This window comes from Nuphar pumila, chromosome 11 (genome assembly GCF_984573655.1).
Source record: "Nuphar pumila chromosome 11, dmNupPumi1.hap1.1, whole genome shotgun sequence".
NCBI classification, from domain to species: domain Eukaryota; kingdom Viridiplantae; phylum Streptophyta; class Magnoliopsida; order Nymphaeales; family Nymphaeaceae; genus Nuphar; species Nuphar pumila.
The window spans coordinates 108500604-108515722 of NC_143259.1; the positions used below are offsets into that span (position 1 = coordinate 108500604).

At 35.5% G+C, this 15119-nt stretch overlaps 1 protein-coding gene across 4 annotated transcripts in view; it reads left to right on the top strand.

The window, feature by feature from the left end:
* LOC149822754 (protein CHROMATIN REMODELING 4-like) overlaps nucleotides 1-15119 on the top strand; it is a 56421-nt gene that overhangs the window by 21441 nt on the left and 19861 nt on the right. For all 4 annotated transcript variants that reach the window (XM_089980035.1, XM_089980034.1, XM_089980033.1 and 1 more), the window contains 6 exons: nucleotides 2555-2782; nucleotides 4208-4309; nucleotides 4406-5128; nucleotides 5288-5392; nucleotides 5534-8323; nucleotides 11466-11617. In XM_089980035.1, the coding sequence (XP_089836161.1) occupies nucleotides 2567-2782; nucleotides 4208-4309; nucleotides 4406-5128; nucleotides 5288-5392; nucleotides 5534-8323; nucleotides 11466-11617 (4088 nt within the window). In that variant the 5' untranslated portion in view covers nucleotides 2555-2566. The remainder of the gene's footprint in view (nucleotides 1-2554; nucleotides 2783-4207; nucleotides 4310-4405; nucleotides 5129-5287; nucleotides 5393-5533; nucleotides 8324-11465; nucleotides 11618-15119) is intronic.

The following is a 15119-nucleotide window of genomic DNA, read 5'->3' on the forward strand; positions in this document are numbered from 1 at the left end:
ATTTTTATAGTTAAGGAGGCCTCTAGAGGAGGTGACACCCCTTTCTAGAGGATTAGGAGTAAAGCTCTACCCAAGTAAAATTCTACCTCTAACCAACCTCTAGCTTTTATTATTTATCTTATATTTATTTATTTTTGTTTAAATCCTATCCTGTGGAATATTCCACACTAGGGGGACACCACCTATGAGATTGAGTGGGGTAGAACTTTACCTCATCCTTTCTCTTTATATTCATATTTTTAAAGTGTAATTCATTTTAGCTTTAAAAAAGTATAAATGGATTCTGGGTTCGGGTTAGACCCATGATCCAAATCCATATTCAATTCCAATTGGATCTCAACCCAGACCGGATATTGATTAATACAGATCTTGGATTGGGTCCAGATCCATATTAACATCAACCCAATGGAGCGGATCAAGTCTGATCCCAACTGAAAAAGACCAAAAAATAGAGGTATGGTCAATTTAGAAAAATGCATTTTTTTGAACCAACCGATATCTGAATTCGATAAAACAGATCTTCTTCGAGATCTACGTTTTGAAACGGATTTAACTATGGTCTTAGATCTATTTCGCTCTTGAATTTCGCCTGAATTTAACCTGATTTTAACCCGAATTTTGTTCGAATTTAAAGGTTAAAAACAAATAAATTAGCAGATTTTTCTTATCATTTATAGATCTTGTCACTGGGTCCTAGACCATGTCCAGACCCATGTTGACGTCAGCCCATATTTAAATATTTTTCACAATTTTATCACATTAAATATAAATATTTAATTTAAAAATTATGTTTTTGAACATAAAAATCATGGAAAAATTATGATATATGTATATATATATATATTTCTGTTGGGAACCCTTGTTCAAGAACGAAAAAATGCAAACTTATATATATATATATATATATATATATATATATATATATATATATATATATATATATATATATATATATTCAAGAACATAGAGAATCACATTCGTATATATATGCTCAAGAACACAAAAAACACAGTCATATATACATGTTCAAGATTACAGAAAAACACATACAATATGTGTTCCAGAACGCAGAAAACACAGACATATATATATATATGCATTTTTCTGCATTCTTTATATATATACCTGCTGCGTATCCTGTTCAAGAACTGGAAAACTTAGGAAAATTCAAGCATATATATGTATATATATGCTGCGTGCTCTGTTCAAGAACAAAAAAACGCAGGCATATATATATATAACACTGTGAATCGTGTTCAAGAACAAAAAATTGCAAGCCTATATATATGTATACCTACTGCGTATCCTGTTCAGGAACAGAAAAACGTAGGCATATATATATATATATATATATATATATATATATATATATATATATATATATATATATATATATATATATTCCTGCTGTGTACCCTGTTCAAGAACAGAAAAAAAATGCAGACATATATGTCTGCATATACAAATGCAGATTTGAGTTTTCTTAACCCCATGCGATTCGACCCATGCTTAACTCCTCATTCTATCAGAAAAAGAAAAGAACCTATACTTTTTTGCTGCAGATTCGCGAAAAGAGGAAGAAAAGAAGGAAGAAGCAAAGGTCATTGAAGAAGAAGTAGAACATGTTGGGCTGTTTTCCCTCTCTCTTTACTCGGTTCAGCCTCTCTCCTTTCTTTCTCTTCTTTTTTTGTTGTTGTTCAGCCCTCTCTCAAAATCTGATTTTGAAAGGGAAGGGCTGATATGGTTTATTTATAACACAATAGGGATTCCCATAGGGGGGGCGTCCCCTATGTTTCTAGAAATAGTTGGTATTCTATTTCCTTAAGTAAGTAGAAAGCTTCTTCTAACCAAACTCTTAATATACATCTAATATATATATATATGTATATATTATTTTATTATTTTTATTTTAGTTAAAGTTTTATTTTTTTGAAAACTTATTTATCTACACCCATATGGATCATGGATCTCGGCAATGGATCCATGATCCATATATGTGTCCCAATCCCAACTCAACGTCAGCCACGATATACATATATTATATATATTTTATATTAATCTAAACAACAAAAATATAGTTATTTAATAAAATTATATTTATTAAATAAAAAAATTAAGCACAATTCTACGAGATATTACAGGTTTGGAAGGAAATTTTAATTGAAGTATTTCTGAAGCAGGTTTAGCAAATCCTTACATACACAAATGCACTTGCAAGTGTGTGTATGTGCGCGCGCGTGTTCCTGCATGTGTTTGTGTGTGTGTGCACACGTATGTGAGACATGCTGTTCAATTTGTTCTCCTTAAACTATGTTGAAAACAATCATTTTTCATTTGGGATGTTATATATACATATTTTTTTATTTAATTGTTTTTTTGTGCTTATTATCTGCCAAATGTTGGTAATCAATTAACTAAGAATTATAAAAAATGTGGGTGAAAAGTCATTTGTTTAAACTGGTTATCTGCTCCCCAAGAAGCTAAAAGCTCCCTTCAGCATTTTACTGATGCCCTTCATTTGACCATACCTGTGGTTGCTTATATTGTTATGTAGGCCAAGGTTCCAATGATGAGGGATAATGCTTCTCCATTGGATAAATTAATTGATGGAAGGTGGGTCCGAAAGCGTAAAAGGAAACATGTTTCTTCATCTGATGTAGCTAAAGCAAAAGATGCTGGAGCCAGTTATGTTCCTGCAAGAAATACTTCTAATGCAAAACAGAGATTTAATGGTGAAAGTAGCATCTCAAAATATGCCCGAAAGAAGAAAGGAAATGATGGGGTGAGTTGTTCATGCTGTTTCTTAGTCTTTGTAATTTTTCTTGTTTTCTCCATAATCCAAATCAAGGCAAACAAACATATCAGTTTTCCTCTAGAATTGGTATTAGTATATTTTTGTCTTTATTTCTAATTTCTGTAAAACCTCATCTCTTAGCAGACATTTTTATCTCTTGATTCGTTAAATAAAGCTCCTGAGAAGTGTAAAGTTAATCACAATCTGGGTAAAATGGACGTCTATGATAACACATAACTGCAGTGTACTGTTTTGCTGAAGTAAATGGCTTTAAGATGGTTGAATATTTTCAAGTTTATGCTTCCAGTTCCTGCTATGTATTTCTGCCGTCTTTTGCCCTATTGTCTCCATCTTAAACCTTCATGTTTTGTGGTTTTGCATATGCATGCATGTTTTTAGCCCTTTTCTTTGTCTTATATGTGCGTAGCCCTTTTCTTTGTCTTATATGTGTGTAGCCCTTTTCTTTGTCTTATTGTGTTGTTTCTATTTGTTGAAATCTCAAACATAAAAGATGGAAGCAATGAAGCTTCATTTTGAGAAATTTTTTCTCTATTATCCTACTTACCAGGTCAATGTAGTTTTCCTCTCCAGAACTTGTAGGATGTTTGGATTTGCATATGTTTATGGTGTTAGAAAACAACGGGTTCGATAATGAACCCATAAATGCACACTAAAGGTGCAAATACACAAACCCACTAAGGGGCAACCAAAAGCACATAAAGTGCTAAACCCATAAACCCACAAAGGGGTTAAGCCAAAAGGCTAAAAGAATATCTCTTTATTATGAAAAGTAGGGTAAAAACCCTTTTACAATGGAGCTAAAGCTCCCTCAAGAATATCGAATTACAAGGGGGAGACCCCTATTTATAATACAAGAGAGGAGCCACATAGCGGGCTCCCAAAGGAGTCGTTGGGAGCCCCCAACGACTCTTTTGGGGAGCCTTCCTAGGTGGCGCAAACCACAAAAATAAAAAAGGAAAAATAAAAAAGAAAAAGAAAATTACAATCATATTCCAAATGGAATATGCGTAAAAGAAGTGAAATGACTAAACTACCCCTATGCTAATAATAGAGAAATATATATTTTATATATATAATTAGGAAGATACATATACATATATACCATATATGTATATGTATCATCCTTTATATATATAAAATATAATATAATTACAATGATTGAAGAATACATTTTAACATATGGTGCAAGAGCTGCTTTAGGAAATGAGTTATTGTTAGATATACCATTTCTGTATGCACTGTATGTGTGTGTGTGTGCTTGCATGCATGCGTGAGTGCACATGATAAATCGTTATGTATCAAATTATCAAAACTGGTTGATGCAAATAACTAGAAGATCAAGACTCAGAACAATAATCTCATTTTCTCCTTCACTGGTGCTTGACATTGCAGCATTATTTCGAATGCGTCATTTGTGATGTTGGTGGCAGTTTGCTATGTTGTGATAGTTGTCCTCGAACTTATCATCTTCAGTGTCTTAGCCCTCCTCTCAAGGTATATGTTCTGGATGTTCATGAAGTTACTTTATGATCAACCTTTAAGAGTAAATGCTCAAGAATTTCATTTTTGTGTTTTTTCCTTTTCTTTAAGAGAACACCTCCTGGTAAGTGGCAATGCCCGTTCTGCATCAATCAGACAGAATCTGCCAATTTTACAAGCCTACAAGACACAGTATCAAGGCAGGAAAAATCTAAGAAAATTGTTGAAAAGCCAAAAACAGCCTCAAAGCCATTGCGCTCTTCGGTTAATTTGTTAAGGAAAATGCAGAGCTCCATTTCTGGAAAGAACAGATCATCTGGCAGTGGGAAACCAACTTGTTCTCATACTATTGCTCCTAGAAAACAGAATTCTCCCAAAATTGAAACTTCTGTCAATGCATTATTAGGCTCCTTATCAATGGATGGATCGGGTGACCACAGTATGAAGATAGTCTCTCCATCTAAGGAGGTGGGTTCATCTCTTGAAAGTTTTGGTTTGGAACTGAAGGATGATAATTCTGAAAGAAAGACAGACTTGCTAAGCAACAATGGAACTTCAAGAAGGAAAATCATTCTGCCATTAGATAGTTCTGCTCGAAAATCAAGAAAAAAGAGGCATAAAGTTGAGGATGGAGATAATCCAAAGAAGTCTAGGACTGGCAGAGAAAAAAATAATCTTACCATTTGCATCAAGTGTGGATCCAAGGTAAACATAAGATCTTCTAAAAAAGGTGTACCTTGCAAGAACTGTGGTTCAACTACTCGCAGAAGAAATAAAACATTGCCAACAGAAGATTCTCGAAAGCTAAATTTGGTTGCCAAGCAACAGAATGAGGTACTTTCCGCTAATACAAATTCTCTTCCATTTCTATTTATTTTTTCTAGGTATTCTGCTGTTTGCTGAAAATTCTCACCCTAAATGAAACATGTGCAACTTGCCTCCAGAACCAGATTGATTTCATCTTCCTTTTGGATAATCTCATTTTGATTGCAGCAACTTCCTGAGGAGAAATTGCATCCCTCTCATGCCTTGGTTGATGGGAGTCAAGATGTGTTAAGATTGAAAGATAAAGATAATGAACCACATTCAGTCCAACAAGTATGCTACCCTTAAATAGAAGTTTCAAATGTTTGTTTCTACTGCAGGCTTGATGGATATTATGCACTGCTATTTCAATTTGACCCTTCAAATGAGTCTGCAGCACTTTTTCTTATTCTGTTATAAAATCGGTAATTGTAGGTTGACCGAGTACTTGGGTGTAGAGTGCAAAATCATGCTGTATCTTCACCGTGCAATCTTCCAAATGTTACTCCAGCATCGCCTTCCAACATCCTCCCAGATAATTCATTGATACTAGGTGTTCAGCATTCCTCTCATATGGTTCAGGAAGATATCAAGAATCCATCAGACAACCTTACAAGTGAACATGGCTCTGAAAAATTTGCAGTTATAGAAGTTATTGACAAATCAGACAGTTCAAAGGATGAAACAGAATCCCATAGCAGTCTCATTGACGGTAGATTCATGCGTAAGGAATTCTTTGTGGAAGGAGAAAGGATGGCAGCAGATTCTTTTGTACATTCTGGTGTTACCACTACTGCAAGAAAAAATGTGGACAATTCTGCTTCTAGCCAAACAGAAATTGCAAAAGTTGACAGAAAGCTTTTAGCAGGCGAATCCACTGATTTTGAGATCAGGAAATCATGTAATTCTGAAAGCAGTGAAAGTAAACTTCCTGGGGCTCTTCCTGATACTGTTTCTGACAGGCTTGAAAATGCATGTGATGTTGATACAGCAATCAATGATACAACCAGGAATTTGAATCCAGAGGTGACTATGCCTGAAACTGTATCTCCAAAAAAGGATGATTCTCGATATGAATTTTTAGTCAAGTGGGTGGGGAAATCCCACATCCACAACAGCTGGGTTTCTGAGTCACAGCTGAAAGTTCTAGCAAAGAGAAAATTAGACAATTACAAAGCAAAGTATGGAAATACTATTATAAATATCTGCCAGGAACAGTGGACGCATCCACAGCGTGTTATTGATCTTCGTGATTCTCATGACAATAGAAGGGAAGCTTTAATTAAGTGGTGTGGTCTTCCTTATGATGAATGCACTTGGGAAAGACTGGATGAATCTTCAATTGAAAATGCTGCACATCTTGTTGCTGATTTTGAGAGACATGAAAGTCAAACTGTGGCTTTGGATTCTGCCAATGTCGATTTTCAAAAGATAAAGGCTGAACATCAACAGGGTGAAATTGCATGTCTCGTAGAGCAGCCAAAAGAGCTTAAAGGAGGTTCTCTGTTTCCACATCAGTTGGAGGCATTAAATTGGCTGCGCAAATGCTGGTATAAATCAAAAAATGTGATCCTTGCTGATGAAATGGGACTGGGTAAAACTGTATCTGCTTGTTCATTCATTTCATCACTGTATTTGGAATTTAAAGTAAATTTACCTTGTTTAGTATTGGTACCTCTGTCCACCATTCCCAACTGGCTTGCAGAGTTTGCATCATGGGCTCCTCATTTGAATGTTGTAGAGTATCATGGGAGTGCAAAAGCAAGGGCTATTATTCGGCAGTATGAATGGCGTGCCAGTTATCCAGATTCCCCACAAAGGAGAACAAAAACTTATAAGTTTAATGTCATATTGACAACTTATGAGATGGTTATTGCTGATTCAAGTCATCTTCGTGGTGTGCCTTGGGAGGTTCTTGTGGTTGATGAAGGACATCGTCTGAAGAACTCTGGAAGTAAACTCTTTAGTTTGCTCAACACATTTTCTTTTCAACATCGCGTGCTTTTGACAGGCACACCTTTGCAGAACAACCTTGGTGAACTTTATAATTTGCTAAATTTCTTGCAGCCAGTTTCATTCCCTTCCCTTCTATCATTTGAGCAGAAATTTAATGATCTTACAACTGCTGAGAAGGTAGAAGAATTGAAAAAACTTGTTGCACCACATATGCTTAGAAGACTCAAGAAAGATGCTATGCAAAACATACCACCTAAGACTGAACGTATGGTTCCAGTGGAGTTGTCATCCATTCAAGCAGAGTACTACCGTGCAATGCTTACCAAAAACTATCAAATCTTACGCAACATCGGCAAGGGAGGATATCAACAGTCAATGTTGAATATTGTGATGCAGCTTCGGAAAGTCTGCAATCATCCATATCTCATTCCTGGAACTGAACCTGATTCTGGCTCTGTGGAGTTCTTGCAGGAAATGCGTATTAAAGCTTCGGCTAAACTGACATTATTGCATTCTATGCTCAAAATATTAAAAAAGCAAGGCCATCGTGTGCTCATTTTCTCACAAATGACAAAACTTCTTGATATCCTTGAAGACTATCTGACTGTTGAATATGGTTCCACATCATTTGAAAGGGTTGATGGATCAGTGTCTGTTGGTGACCGTCAAACATCAATTGCACGATTTAACCAAGATAAAACTCGCTTTGTATTCCTTCTATCGACTCGTTCCTGTGGCCTTGGGATAAACCTTGCCACTGCAGATACTGTAATTATTTATGACTCTGATTTCAATCCACATGCAGATATTCAAGCCATGAATCGAGCACATCGAATTGGTCAATCCAATAGGCTTTTGGTATATAGACTTGTTGTTCGTGCTAGCGTTGAAGAACGTATCCTGCAACTGGCAAAAAAGAAGTTGATGCTTGATCAACTTTTTGTTAACAAGGCAGAATCCCAAAAGGAAGTTGAAGATATTCTTCGCTGGGGAACTGAAGAACTATTTAATGATTCTTGCGAGATAGTCACCAAGGATTCTTCAGAAAATTCTAACAAAGTGGATGCTTTCACTGACTTGGATGCCAAGCACAGAAAGAAGGTTGGTGGTTTAGGAGATGTCTACAAGGACAGATGCACTGATGGCTACACAAGGACAGTGTGGGATGAAAATGGAATTTTGAAGTTGCTTGATCGTTCCAATATTGACATAGGAACTGATGAACTTGCAGAAGGAGAAACAGAGTGTGAAATGCTGGGATCAGTAAAGGTTATAGCTTAACATTATTATGTGCTAAATAGGTTTTGTAGTATATTTTTACCTGCATACTTGATGATTGCTAGAGCTTGTGAAGGATCCACATGTGTCATTTTCGTGCTTGGTATATCTTGCTACCCTTTCATACTTTAAGCATCTGTCGAGCTTTCATTGAACGTTGGTAGTTACACAGGTAGGTTGTAATGGGAAGGATATGAAACTTTCACTCATTAAAACCATGTCCATCTGTAGTATATGGATGATTGCACAAATACCCATATAAAATGTAAGTAGATTATGGATGTACAATGCAGTACCTGGCTACGTCACATGGATATGGCTGCAGATACAGGGATACAGCCATTTTTATGATGCTTTCAATATGATCAATATATAAGAGGATATGGAATGGGAATCAAGATGGAGTATCTGTGTAATATAAATACCAGGCTGGGCTATAAATATGAATATGGTTCATGAAAATCTTAACAAAATAAAAAGTTGAAGCCATGTCTGAGCATATCCAACTCATTTTTATACTGTAATGTATCTATGTATGCTAGACAAATGGATAAGATATGGATTGATCAAAGCTGCATTTAACTAAAGAACAGGTTCCTGTTTCATCTTTCATTATGGACACTAAGGTGAGCCAGAGTTACAGGATTCATTGGGCCTGCCAGCAAACTATGAACTTGTTAATGCTATCTGAATTGCAGGCTGTTAGTGACCTAACTTGCTAAAATCAGGCCACCCATTTTTCTGTTGCTGAGCCTTTAGTGGAAAAAATGGAATGAAGTTTCATGCATGATTTTTATGTAAACTAAAAATATTTTTTTCTTCTTCCTCTAGAGGCTAAAAATGGGTTTGCTGCTGGTCTAGTGTTCTGGAAACACTTGGCACTTAGTGCCCCTCTGACCCCAATGATCTGTGACTTTGGTGACCATGAGGTGAGTATCTTCAATAACTTACGATATTCTGGCTTTGTGATAGCACTGAGTTTTGTTAGCTCGATGAAACAGCTTGAAGCATGATGATAATAATTCAGATGAGTATTTAGGGAGGTATTGAAGGCCTGCAAGTTTATTTATCTAACCATTACCTCGACCTTGTAGCCTATTCCGTAGGTGTTAGCTGTTTTTTGCATGCTTTCTCACATGTTTATATAATACCAAGATTGTGCCATAAGATGCTTTGAGTAGGCTCACAACAAAAGAAATTCGTCTACTAATCATGTTCATTTTAGTGATAAAGTGTACGCAGATGAAAATTAGGCTAGCTCTTTAGAAAATAACAGATATAACTTCTAGTTATTTGTACTTTTGGGGTGGAAACCGAGTTTGATGGCATAGTAAAAAAATGTCATGGTTTCTAGATCTAGTGTTCATGCTGAGTTTGAGCCATGGGACTAGGTAACTGTGAAGGCTTGTTGGTTGATGCCCATAATAAGTTAGCTTGGAGTAGAGGTTAAGATGTACACAGACCCATGCTGTTACTAAGTCAGTAATTGAGACTGCATTAGATCATGTATGCCATGAAAAAACCAAGCATCTTGATATAGACATACATACATGTGAAGAACAGATAATAAAACAGAGAAAAAATAAGAAAATGAAGGAAAAAGACAAAAGGGAAAAAAGGGATAAACATAAAAAAAGAAAAATTAAGGGAGGAACAAGAAGGGGAAAAATGAAAGAAAGGGGTTGGGCCGGGAGGAAGAAGAAGAAAAAGAAAGAAAGGAAGAAGGAGAAGAGCCTAGGCTGTGCCTAGGTGGGAAAATAGGGCCCTACTGCCAAAACCATTTAGCCTAGGTGGTGGCTCTTCACCTAGCCTGCCTAGGTGGTGCCTAGGTGCCACTTTTGACAACTAAGAGAGAGATCATAAGCAAGTTGGTCATATAGATTTAAAGAAATCACAGACAAGGGATGATTGATATATTTTCACCAACTCAACGGGGGAGTGTTAGAATACTCTAGGGTAATTTGGTCATTTACAACAAGGGCATTTTGATAGTTTATCATATGATAAATGAAATAATGCACTTTTTCTTATTTTCTTGCACCTCCTATTGATCATTATTAGGACTAGGTTTTGATCGTTTCCCAAAGAAAACAAAGTGGAATTTTGGATGTGGAGTTTTGGACCCTAACCTAGAGCAAAAAAATTACATGGTTGGTAAACTTCCGGGAGAATTAATACTCAGAGCTGATGAGGTGGAAATGAGTTAGTTAGATAATGGCTGCTATATATACCAAGCTGATGAAGAAACTATGTCTCACATTAGGTGGTTCTGCCCTACTTTCAGGTTCTCTTTTACTACGTGTAGCATTGTGTCATGTTACATCCCTAACCAGCTTGCTGCATAAGGGTTCCATTAATGGGTCAAAATATACTTCATAAGAGTTCTCGACGGTGTCAAATCAGGAGATGAAGGCTACTAAGAGCATGATGGTTTGTGTGTTTAGAATGAAACAAGTGAGTATTCAAATAAAATCTAAAATTGAATATATCCACCTATTAGGTCAAAAAGGTGTTTTAGCTTGTGTATCACCCATTTAGGATTTTTTTTCCTGATTGGCAAGATGAGGGAAACCCTGTGGGATTCAAACATGAGATCCCTCAGTTATGACCTCACCGTCCAGCTTTCTCAATTAACCTATCACCCATTCAGTTTATTCACTATGTGGTTCAACCTAGAACTAAATGGTTGAGGAGTTGGTAGATGAAGATATGTGGCATAAGGTTAACTGTACTGTAGTGCAAGAGAGCTAAAGTAGATCACCTGCGATGCTTCTCATAATTCACACTTTTGTTGATTGCCAACATTGCAGTAAACTTTCTTCGAGCTATTTGCTAAATCCCAAAAAACCTAGATTCATTTATGTTGATCTCTTTCAAACATTCTTTTTCCACTTTAACTGATTTGGAGTTCTGACTTTTATTTCTTGATTGTTCTCCATCATATGAAGCTCTTTGCAAATGCACCTTTATCCTTTGGGTCATTGGAGTTATTCATTTTGTCATTCCCATTACTCTTGCTTTTATGGATAATCTTTAAGTGGGGAATTATTAGTTGATTAAAGGAATTATGAACTGTTCATTTTATCTTGTTGTTTCATGTTTCTAATACTCTAAAACTTATTTTTAATGGCAGTCAATAGACTGGAATGAGCATGAACAAACTGAAGAACAAGATGCCACAAATATTCCTCATATAGATGGAGAGGGTTGTGAGCAACACTCTGAAAAGAAGGCAGACCATGTAAACACCGAGGAACATGAATGGGACCGTCTTTTACGACTGAGGTGACCTGTTATTTCCTTGGGCCATTTAATTATGGTGTATAACTTTTATGTTCCTCAGTTTACTACAATCTGATGTGCTTAAGTTGAAATAATTACTGATTCTGATGATTGGTTTTGGCTTTTCTATTTGCCATCTCTGTGTCTATTTGCCATCTCTGTGTCTCTGCCTACAAGAAATGTGTTGATTGAAAACTGTCATATAGACATGGATACAGGTATGGGAAATGGCCTATCCAAAAAAACCAGGTATGGGAAACGTCATGGATACACTTGGTGCATGTGAGTTATGTAAAATTTGTTAAAATGTAACATGTAAATACGTATATAATATATATATATATATATTATTTTTTATAATATATATTATATATTTATAGTTTTGTATTTCATTTTATTCTTTCTTTTTCATTTTATTTATTTTTATTTTTTCTAGCTCAATTTGAACTAGATGGTCAAGATCTCGTTAGATCTTGACCACTCCTATAGCCATTGGACCTGGTCCAACGGCTACAAATAGAGCCTTTGGACTAGGTCCAACGACTCTTAGGAAGAGCTCCTTAAGAGCTCTTCCTCTCCTCCTCTACTTGTATAAATAAGGGTGAACCCCTCCCTTGTAAAGCAATGCTTCTTAAGCATTTTTAGTGTATGAATAAATTATTATTTATTTCAAGTGTTCTTCTATTTATACCTTTTCAAGGGTCATGCTTATAGTGTCTCCAATAGACGCATATTTGTGAGTTGTTTGCGCATTTGTGGAAGACCACCATTTCATTACATGGTATCAGAGCTGCGGAGGCCTTAGATCTTGAAGTGCATTCGCCTCGATTTTCATACCTCATTTGCAAAAGGTGTTTCATCACCTTGTATTTGTTTATGGAAAGGAGGACTTATGCTACAAAAATTGGTTTTGTATCCTCTCTCTTATTCTCTATCCTCTCTCTTATCCTCTTGTCTACTTTCTTATTCTCTTCTCTCATGTATTTCTCTCTTACCCTTGTAAAAGATGAACGACAACGATAAGATCACCATCGTACCCATGAAGCTAAATGATACTATGTAATGTGGGCTTCGATTATGAAGCATCACATTTGGGAAAAAGTATTATGGGGGTACAGTGGATGGTTTTGATTCAGAACCTAAACTATCTCTTACCAAGAAAGAGGGTGATAAAGAGGTTCCTCTAACGGAAGAGGAGAAGAGCAAGGCATTAGCCACTTATGAAAAGAAATGGAAAGAGTGGAGGATAGGGCATGCAAAAATTCTGTCATGACTAATTAATAGCGTAAACATTAAAAAATACTCTAGTCTTATTAAGTTTGAGCATGCCGATACGACTCAGGAATACCTTAAAAATATGTATTCCCTTAAAGATATTGCACATGTTTGCAATTTATAAGACAAAGTTCGGACAATGACTCAAAAAGATAAATCTATTCGAGAATATTATAATGAGTTGTCCAAACTTTGGGAAGAGTTGGCTCTTCTTTAGCCCAAATGGTATTGTGCCGAAGATATCGAGTTTCGCCAAAAGCAAATCGATATGAAACATTTCTATCAATTTATTAATGGTCTAAGGCCGGAGTTTGAATCCACCAAATCGGCTTTTTTATATCGTAGAAAAATTTCTTCTATTGTTATACTATAGAAGAGCTCACTACGGAGAACAATAGACTTAGAAAAAGTACTCCAAAAGTTGATGACTTAGTTCTAGCAGTGTCTAGACCGGAAAATCATATTCGCACTTACAAGTCATCTCATTTTGGAAGACAAAATGGTGACTTTGATAAAAGAAAAGTCATTTGTCATCATTGTGATGAACCAGAGCACTACAGGCTTCAATGTTCAAAGTTAAAAAAAAGAGAAGAAAAAAAAGTTGCATCTGAGTCAAAAGATGAAGATGCACTTGTATCAATAGCTTAATTGTTAGAAATTCTTCAACCTCTTCTCAAAGGGGTATCCTCCTCAACTGAAGCCTCAACTGGAGTGGTTGTTTCATCTTTCTCCGGTCCAGGTAACTTCCCTTGGCTTTTAGATTTTGGTGCCTCTTTTCAAATGACCCCGAATGTCAATTGCCTATCTATTGCCTTAAAAATAACTCAAGTGTGTTAAAAGTTTTTACAGCCGAGAGCACATTTTTTGAAATAAAAGGAGTAGGATGCTTTGAAAATTTTCAAAAATACAAAAAATTTGTTATTTCAGAAGTTAGATATGTCCCTAAACTAAATTTGAATCTCTTATCTGTTCTGCAAATATCTGACTATGGATGTAATATCTCCTTCTCTTGTCATGGTTGTTGGGTACAAGATCGCCAATTAGGGAGATTGGGGAAGGCCATAGAGAAGGATGACTCTATTACATGGACTTTTTGGAATTGCCCAAGAATGCAATTTGTTATAATGTTCAGAAATTAGAATTGGATTTATGGCACAAAAGACTTGACCCATCCTCACATGTCTAAAATTCAGTATTTTTCAAGTTTGGGAAATTTTTTTAATTCCGAAAGCTTTTCTTGTAAAGACTGCATTCTTGGCAAAATGAAAAGATTACCATTTCTTAGTAGAACTTTTGTTTCTTCACGACTACTTGAGTTAATCCATTTGGATGTTTGGGGCCCTGCACCAGTTATTTACAAAGGTGGTTTTGCATATTATGTGATTTTTGTTGATGACTTTTTTAGACATACTTAGATTTATTTTCATAAACATAAATATGAAGTTTTTGTCAACTTTCAAATATTTCATAAAATGGTTAAAAATAAGTTTTAAAATGATATTTCCATTTTTTGCACTGATTTTGGGGGAGAGTTTATATCCAAAGAATTCAAAGACTATTTCAATTTACATGGCATTAAACATCAAAGATCATGTTCACACACTCTACAACAGAATGACCTAGCCGAACGTAAACATCGACACATTATGGAAACTACTAGGACCTTGCTAATTGCAAATCAGGTTCAAAAAGGTTTTTGGGCTGAAGCGATCCTAACTGCCACCTACCTCATCAATAAGATGCTATCTTCCTCATTAAAGAATATAACTCCAATAGAAATACTTTTTAAGTTAGCTTCAGATTATTCTAGGTTAAGAGTCTTTGGATGCAAATGTTTTGTTTTCACCATTAAAAATGACAAACTCTCTCTCCGTGCAATCTCATGTGCCTTTTTAGGATATGCTGATAATAAAAAAGTCTACATGTGTTTCGACTTTCAAAATGAAAAATTATGTGTCAAGAAATGTATATTTTTTAGAAAAAAAGCTTCTTTGAATTCAAAAAATCCAAGGATGTCACTGAATATTCTTTTCTAATTGATCTTACTTCAAAATCCAATGAATGTGATTTTGAATGTGACCTTAACAATGATCAAAGTCCTATTGTTGTTGAAAATAATGATGATGATATAGAGCAAATTTATAGGGATGTTAGTCTACAATATTTAAGACGTAGAGAGCAAAATCTTCCATGTGCTTTAGAAAAATATTTTGAAGTTCCACCTAGAAGG